Source organism: Octodon degus, unplaced genomic scaffold (assembly GCF_000260255.1).
Source record: "Octodon degus isolate 3935 unplaced genomic scaffold, OctDeg1.0 scaffold00081, whole genome shotgun sequence".
Lineage (NCBI taxonomy): Eukaryota > Metazoa > Chordata > Mammalia > Rodentia > Octodontidae > Octodon > Octodon degus.
In genome coordinates, this window is record NW_004524657.1 from 1541194 (window position 1) to 1550671 (window position 9478).

The following is a 9478-nucleotide window of genomic DNA, read 5'->3' on the forward strand; positions in this document are numbered from 1 at the left end:
AGATAACTATGAAGTAGGGCATATGCATAGAGATCTCTTTTCATAAGAAATATGTTAACATTTCTATGGTAAGATTAATTTTTTTATTTTTAGAATTTTGGAAAACTGATTATCAAAAGGAGAAGAGCAAAGAAAACCAACCTAAACACTTGTGGGGAGTTGTATTCATCAATAACACAGTGCTGGCAATAGAACAAGGTAATGCAATAGGGAAACCATTTAACTTGGATATAAATTCTTTTCCTCCCAGCAAAGTATCATGTCATTGTGACTCACATGGAATGAGTTTCAACAATATTTCAGAATTGGTTATTAGTAGAAAAAACTACTTAGGAAAAAAGCCTGATGAATTTAATGCCTATAGGAAATTGCTACTCAAAATTAGTGAGAAAAGTGAATGTTTAAAACATAGGAATTGTTTTGGTTATCAAGATAATTACATTCAGCATGAAGACATTGAAATTTTAGACAGACTATTTGAATACCGTGAATTTCAGGAAACCTTTCTTGAAAAAACAATATTCAGCACATATAAGAGAGAGAACAAAGAAGAGAATGACAGTGAATACAATGCGTGCAGGAGAACTTTCTGTGATGGCTCGTCCTTATTCCCTGAGGCATATCCCTCAAAAGAGAATCACTATGAGGTCACTGATGATGAGAAATCCTTCCTTGGGATGTCTACCCCTTTCAAACATGATGAGATACATATGAGATATAACAAAAGTGGGAATGACTTCCAGAGGAAGTTATGTCTCTCCCAACTTCAGAAAATTCATAAAGCAGAGAAGCATTTTGAGTGTAGTGAATGTGGGAAAGCTTTCTGGGTGAAATCACACCTCATCCGACATCACAGGGTACACTCAGGAGAGAAACGCTTTCAATGTAATGAATGTGATAAAGCTTTCTGGGAGAAGTCAAACCTCATGAAACATCGTAGATCACATACTGGGGAGAAACCCTATGAATGCAGTCACTGTGGAAAAGCCTTTGGCCATAAATCAGCCCTCACTTTACACCAGAGAACACATACAGGAGAGAAACCTTATCAGTGTACTGCATGTGGGAAAACTTTTTACCAGAAGTCAGACCTCACCAAACATCAGAGAACACACACAGGACTAAAACCCTATGAATGTTACGAATGTGGAAAGTCCTTTTGTATGAACTCACACCTTACCGTCCATCAGAGAACACACACAGGTGAAAAACCCTTTGAATGTCCAGAATGTGGAAAATCTTTTTGTCAAAAATCACATCTTACACAGCATCAGAGAACTCACATAGGGGATAAACCCTATATATGTAATTCATGTGGGAAAACTTTCTATCACAAATCGGTACTCACCAGGCATCAGATAATCCACACAGGATTGAAACCTTACAAATGTTACATATGTGAGAAAACTTTCTGCTTAAAGTCAGACCTCACAGTACATCAGAGAACTCACACAGGGGAGAAACCTTTTGCATGTCCTGAATGTGGGAAATTCTTCAGTCATAAGTCAACCCTCTCTCAACATTATAGAACACACACTGGAGAGAGACCCTATGAATGTCAGGAATGTGGAAAAATCTTTTACAATAAATCATACTTAACTAAGCATAATAGAACACACACTGGGGAGAAACCCTATGAATGCAATGAATGTGGGAAAACTTTCTGCCAGAAGTCACAGCTCACTCAGCACCAGAGAATTCACATAGGGGAGAAACCCTATCAATGTACTGAATGTGGAAAAGCTTTCTGCCATAAATCAGCTCTAATTGTGCATCAGAGAACCCATGCGGAAGAAAAGCCCTATAAATGCAATGAATGTGGAAAGTCTTTCTGTGTGAAGTCAGGACTTGTTTTACATCAGAGAAAACACACAGGGGAGAAACCTTATCAATGTAATGAATGTGGGAAATCCTTCAGTCACAAATCATCCCTCACAGTACATCACAGGACTCACACAGGAGAGAAATCCTGTCAGTGTAATGAGTGTGGGAAAATCTTTTACCGTAAATCAGACCTTGCTAAACATCAAAGATCACACACAGGGGAGAAGCCCTATGGATGTAACATATGTGGGAAAACTTTCTCTCAAAAGTCAAATCTTATTGTACATCAGAGGACACACCAGTAGAAAAGTCTTAAGAATGAAAAGAGTAATAGAGTATTTGACCACCAGGCAGCCACTTCATTATACTTCAGGGAATTCACACTGCAGAAGGCTCTTTTGACATTCTGAATATTTAGTAATCTTCACTCGCAATGTTATGTTACAGAGTAATGACAGGGTAAACTTGTAGTCTGTGTTATGCATTATTGATTTCCCAGAGTGTCATAGAAGAAGCATCTGTCTCCAAATTGAGAGGGCACTGACAGTCCAAAGAAAGACTTGGACAAGTACAGCTTGGTTAATGAGTTTATTTTTGGTTATTTATAGGGTGGTGGGTGACCTGCAGGACTACCAAAGTTGCCATTCCTCTTTTACTAAGCTATTTGTTTTATAGGAGTCTTAAGGTAGATAGGAAAATTAGGAAATAGGACTCTTAACATAAATAGGAAAAAGTCGAAACCAGTGATAAGTGTCCTGTGCTGTGTTCCACTCATTCTTATTGGCTATTGCACTAATCTCAGCAAGGACTATCAGGCACAGTGCTGAGTGATTTTGCTGTGCTTCAGCCTGGCATACAGCCCTAGCCCCTTTCAGGAATGCACTGGAAAGCCAAGTAGTAGCTCACTGTAAGACAGAGTTGGTTTGGCTAGGGTTTAGAGGACTTTTTCCCCTATATGCCACCCATTCTTCTGGATTTTTTATTTTTGCTGCCACTTCAGTGATGTCTTTGATCTTGGAAGGAGAGATATCTCATTTAACTGAAGGCTGAACATCAGGTTAGTATGTCACACCAACAATGCAGTCTATAGTAGCACACTTGCTCTGAGAACAACACAAACACCAGTCAAAGGTACATGTTCCCAGGTAGAAATCCTAGCAGAAACACCATAGATATCTGAAAGTCCTACATTAGGACTATCTGCTTATAGACATATAAATGCTCTATACATTTGCTTGTAAGTGGCTTAATGTATCTATTACTTTAGCCTCATTATCTGGCATACAAGCACAGTACGTGGTGCCTTCGTTGGTAGCAGTCTGCATGTCCAAGGTCATTCTGTGTTGAAATAACCATCTTTCACATTCATTATCTCCATAATAGCTTTCCAAGCACTTGCTGGTGTTCTCTTTCCCATTGTGCCAGCCATAGGTCCAGTTCTCAGAAGACCACCCACTGATCTGTGCAGTCAGAGGCCATTCCTCATGAACAACTATCATCCATACCACTTTTAGATCAGTCCATTGGCTGCCAAAATTTCCCTTTCCCATTGTCTATATCTGTGTCAGTACTGCTTCCCATTCCAGTTTTTTACCCCCACTGGTGCCATTGGTGTAGTAAGTGCCTTCAAGAGTGGGCAGTGTCCTTTCTAACTCCTTGTCTATCGAGGCTCAATGTTGGTTCAGTCACCTAAAGTAGTTCCATAGCTTTAAAGGCTGTCAGCCCCAGTATTGCCTTCATGGCATTTGTCACATGGCTAGCTGATAGGACTGCACACTGTACAAGTGTGCATGCCATTTTCATAAATTATGCTGCTCTGAAAGGGAGTTGACCATCAGGCCTTTATTCCTAGCCCTTCATTGGATATGCTTTCTGTACTGTCACTGAATAGGTTCAGTGGTGGACTTCATGTGCTGCAGCGCTTTACATATAGCCAGAAGTTGCTGCTCCAGTGTCATATACTATATCCAGTTTCTTCCCCTTTCCATGATTGGGCCACAATGCTGTTAAAATTGTCTGTTGATTGTTTCTGCTATGATCCCAGCTGTAGCTCTCAGGGCTCCTGATACAAGCGTTGGATTACTGGGATATATAACTATTTAGCTTACCTTGCAAGTATCTTAGCTTGCTCAAAATTCTCAAGCCCTATTTTTCCCAATTCCATGGTCACCTTTTTTCAGAGTTATGTAATACGCAGAAAAATTGAGCAAAGTGGGATATAAACTATGTCAGTACCCCAGGACTTCCAGAAATACCACTAGTTACTTTACAACAATTGACACAGTCTGTTTTACTAGATTAACTCATGGAGGCCAGACCCTCCATCATCCCTAGTTCTAACACCTCACGGCTTTATCCCAGTTCTCCTTTTCTTGTGTTTGCTTGACATAGGGTTGTGATTGGAGCTCAACCTCTACTGTTGTAGAGAAGACAAGTCAACCTAGGGTTTCTGTAATCATACAAAGCCTTCCTCCAATCACATTGCATTTGCATTGTCACTAGCAAATGACATTTCCTATAGTCTGTGGGATACTTTCAAGCCATCACAAATGCACACACATGAGGTTTCCTAGACATTCTTAATAGTCCTCATGTTTCCCTACATGGAGGCAGATAACTGTCTAGGATTTCCCCTTGAGCAGATATCTCAGTGTCAGTAGCATGTCTTGCCAACCATATCAGGGGCCTTTAAACATTTGCTACTGCTCTGTTGCAATCCTATCCCATCTGGACTCTCCAAGATTGTGGTATATTTTCCAGTCTATTGCATGTAGATTAAACTCATTTAGGCAGTGCCCCAGCCCATATACATGCAAAGGATGGCTACCCTGGCATTTTCCCCATGGGTACTCTTGCCTGACTCATCTCTGGATCTGGTAGGTCAGGCTTCAAATCTTGCATGAATTTCCCAGAGCAATGTAAAAAAAAAATTTTTTTTTGCTTATAAATTGGAATGGCATTGACAGTCCAAAGAATGACTCCAACAAGTTCAGTTTTGCAAACAAGTGGGTTTATCATGGCTTACTTACACAGAAGTAGATATCTTATGGCTGCAGCATTACTGAAGTTACACACACATACCCTTTGCTAAGCTCCTGGTTTTCTAGGACTCTACACAGCAAAAACTAGAAGCAACAGACGAGCGTCGTTGGGAAAAGTTATTTGTACTTTATTGCTACCCATCCTAGCAATAAAGGGAACCCCACAGGTCTTAGCATCTAGCTAGAGCCCACAGGACAGCTAAATAGTGGCATTATGAGATAGTGTGGCTGTGTTTGAAGAAGTGTTTTCTCTATAAGACATCCTTTGTTAAGATTAAGATGTAAAGAGCTGGATGTGGTGGTACATGCCTTGTAATCCCAGCACTGGGAGGCTGAGGCAGGGGGATCACCATGAATTCAAGGCCAGCCTGAATGTAGTGAGTTTAAGACCAGCCTGAACTATGTAGTGTGACCCTGACTCAGGAAAATATGAAGTTTTACATGTGCTATCAATTGTTTTTATGAAAAACTAGATTATTGAAGAATTTATATTGATAAATGTATTCATTAACTATAAATTAAAATTTTTAATTAGAAATAATATAGTATTACAAGTTGTCTTTTGAATTTGATGCCATGATTGTCTTTTTTTTTTTTTTTTGCCATGATTGTCCTTGGAAATATAAGTAGTTCTATGTTCTGGAATGTAAAACTTTAAAATCTTAATAGGACAGAATAAAAGTACAGAGTATTATATGTCTTTTTAATAATGTTATGTAACCAAATGTACTCTGAAATAGAGCAAATTGATTATGTCATACAACTCGAAATACACTTTATTGAAATATCACCAGATTTTACAGATGCCTTGTCTTTTTGGTATAATTCTGTCAAGTTTTACTGCTTGTAGGTTTGAATGGCCATCTACAAAGATAATTAAGTTACAGAACAATAAGTAATCTTTTCTTTTTATTTTTTGGTGGAACCGGGGATTGAACTCAGGCCCTTGCGCTGGCCAGGGGAGCGCTTATTCCACTGAGCCATCTCCCCGGCCTCTACAATAAGCAATCTTGAGTCTCAGTTGCATCAGGATTATGATTCTTCCTGAGAATCATTTGAACAAGAAGCTTGCACAGGTTAAGAAATAACCTGGACAGAAGTCTTAAATGCATAATAAGAGCATTAAATTCATATGGAAACTATCCTTAACATGCACAGGACGTATATATGCTCACATGGTAAGTTATGTGAAGTGTGTTTGAACTTTATGTACATAATGGAACATAACAGCATGGTGAATGGGAGATAGGTATTCTTAGATTAACAGTTGTCACAATGCCAGGTTCATCCTTAATATTTATTAGGCCTAGAATAACAGTTTAAAAAGAGGCCATCTTAGTTTCTTTTTTCATTGTTGAGACAAAATGCCTGACACCCACAACTTAAAGGAAGAATAATTTATTTTGACTCATAGTTTGTAGAGGTTTCAGTCCTGGCTTCAAGGCAGAGTGGAATGGCAGATGGCTGTTGCAGAAGAGAAACCATCATTGGAAGAGCAGGCAGGAGGCAGCAGCAAGCAGCCTGGCTTCTTTGTGTCTCTGTATATTCAGTCCAGGGTATAAGCCTATTTATCAGTGCCACCCACACCCAGGGTGGGGCTGCCATCATTCACAGAACTGTACTAAACCAATTTAGTTGTCACACACCCTTCATCCCAGTGTCACACACCCATGATCCATCCACCTCACAGAAACCCCAACTATGAGCACATGAGGCTTTGGGTCCATACAGAGGACTAAAGAGGTAATACCTAACCATTCATAAGTTGTAAATAAAACTAAGAGCATGTTTTTAAAAATAGTTTCCATGCATGGGGCAATCTGTATTGATCCTTTTCTCACCATGTTTCCTTCCATGCACAAAGCCTCAGGGCTGGGGAGATAGCTCAGCAGCGTAAGTGCCTGCCTATCAAGAGCAAGGTACTGAGTTTAATCCCTGGTACAAAGAAAAAGAAAAAAAGGGCTCACAAAGCCAGCATTTCACGAGAGTATGACTTTTACTGACATAGGAAATACCATATGCTACATTACACATTAGAATATAAAAATAATTATAACAATTTAATACTATAACATTAAACAGTCTAATAATTTCAGTTTATACAATCAGATCTTACATTTTCTGAAACAAGAAAAAGAAGACCAAGTTAGATCCAGAGTAAGCTGGAGAGGAAAAGATAAGCATCAAAATGAAGTGAAAAAAAAAAAAACCCTAAAAGCATATTCTTTGAAGAAGTCAATAAAATTGTAATTCTGAGCCACCTAGTTTAAAAGAAAATACTTTGGGCCAGGAATATAGCCCAGCCTCACAGCACCTGCCTGGTAAGTGCAAGGCCCTGAGTTCGATTCCCATTACAAGAAAAGAATACATTAGTTGGAAAAAGTATCATTTTTCTGATCCTATGGGTGTTAAAAAGATTATAAGGGAATATTATGGACAATTCTGCCCGTAAATTTGCTAATTTGTCTGATGTGGACCGACTCTTTTTAAGATATAGCTATCAAAATGTCTGCAAGGGTAAATCTTGTGTATAGGCATATTGAAGAAATTGAAGCAGTACTTAATAACCTTTCAAAACATGTACCACAACCTCGTAGATGTACTGCAAAGATCTACCAAATAGGTAGAAATGCTGGTAGTTCTTTCTGGAGTGTTACAGCAGAGGATCACTGCCTGCCTCATTCCTTGTGGCCAGCATTACCCTAATACTCAGTTTAGACACTTCAGGAAGGGCATATACACACAAATACTTACTTTGAATGTAGTTGTAGAATTTTCCACGAAATATTAGTGCATCAAATTCAACAGTGGATCAAAAGAACTATACAACCTGAGTATGTTGGATTTATTGCAGGGATATAAGACTAATATCACATTAGGCCAAAGACAAACTATGACCCTTTCAGTTGTGCAAAAAAAAATTTGAGCCAGTGAGTGTGTGGGAGCGCTTCCAGCTACCCTGCACTGGCAGGACCTGCCAGTCCAAGCCAAGGTGCAGTGTGGGTGAGACCCTCTTCCACCCCCTTGGAACCTCCCCCACTACTCTGCAGCACCCCTCCCCCACCCACCCAGTGAGAATTTCTGCTGCGTTCTGGGGACCCCCAGATCCAGTCCTAGCCCAGGCCTGGTGACTGTGTGGGAGAGCTTCCTCTCCCCCCTATTCCACCTTGTCCCCTCCAGACTCAGCTCAGGCCTGGCATACAGGCCTGGGGTGAAACCCTGCAGCTGCAGTCCCTGCAGAGAGAGTAGGGGACAGAACCACCCAGCTAGTTTATAGCAGAACACCTTGCCAAAGGGGCACATCAGGTTCACTCCCAAGGGCGGCAGCAGGAAGGAACTGAGCACAGCCACCAGACCCAAGCCAGGCACAGCTGAGTAAATCCAAACTTTGTAGATCTGCACCTGAATTTCAGTAGGTGCTAAGGTTATAACTGCACCAAAGTTCTACAACAAAGGGCAGAAGACATTGCTACACAAAATGCCAGTGAGAAGGAGCAAAATTCAATCTCAGAACCCAAGCCCACCCATAACAAGTGCAGAGGATACTAACACAGAAAAATTGGGAATCACACAGCTGAAATCAAAGAATCAATGGCTTCTGAGATAAAGAAGCAACTGTAGAAAGGTATAGAGGAACTCAGATTGAAAGTGAAAAAAGAAATCCCTGAATTAATAGGATCTTCAGTAAAGAATCAAATGCAGAAACATTGGAGGAAACCCAATGCCCACACTGAACAAGTGCAGAGAACACTAGCTCAGCTCAAATGTATGAATTAATAGTGTTGATAGTAAATAAGCAACAGCAGAAAGTTATAGAGGAACTCAGAGCAGAATTATTTTCTGAAATAAAGAATTCTCTGAACTCATAGCATCTGAAGTAGAGAATCAACTACAGAAGCATAGGGAGGAAACCCAATCTGAAAAAGACACTGCAGTAAAAGAATTAATAACTTCTTCTAAAGAAGATATCGATAAAAAAAATAGAGCAGATTACAAAAATGATGGATTCCTTTAATGAGCAATACTGGAAAGTAATCGAATAAAGAAGAGTCAAAGACATATAGAGGAACTTAAAATCTCAATCACAAGCTTGCAAAACCATTTGAGTGAAAGTGAAGACAGAGTTTCAGATCTTGAAGATGCTGGTGCAGCTAGTGAAAAGGTAAGAAAAAATCTCTTAAGAACAACTAGGATGCAGGAAAAAATAATTCATCACTTGCAAGATGATGCAAAGATGAACAGTGTGAGACTCATAGGCATCAGTGAGAAAGAAGGAGTCAGTACAAATGACATTAAAAAAATATGGGCAGAAATAATAGCAGAAAACTTCCCAAATATGCCATGCAGGTAAGTGAAGCATACAGAACACCAAGTTACCACAGCCCAATTAAAAATACACGGAGACATATAATAGTCAAGATCTCAGAAATTCAAGAATAATATAAGAACACAAGAATAATATACTGAAAGTCACTAGAGAAAAGAAGCATATCACATTCAAAAGAAAACCCATCAGAATCATGGCTGACTTCTCTTCACAAACCATGAAGGCAAGAAGAGCATGGAGCAGAGTACTTCAAGTCCTCTATGAAAACAAATTCCAGCCCAGACTA

At 39.6% G+C, this 9478-nt stretch overlaps 1 protein-coding gene across 1 annotated transcript in view; it reads left to right on the forward strand.

The window, feature by feature from the left end:
• The window catches only part of LOC101583016 (zinc finger protein 33B-like), a 20647-nt gene extending 14926 nt beyond the window's left edge, over positions 1-5721 (forward strand). The window contains exon 5 of the mRNA XM_023721251.1: positions 94-5721. Within this exon, the coding sequence (XP_023577019.1) occupies positions 94-2129 (2036 nt within the window). The 3' untranslated portion in view covers positions 2130-5721. The remainder of the gene's footprint in view (positions 1-93) is intronic.
• Positions 5722-9478: the final 3757 nt, after the last annotated feature.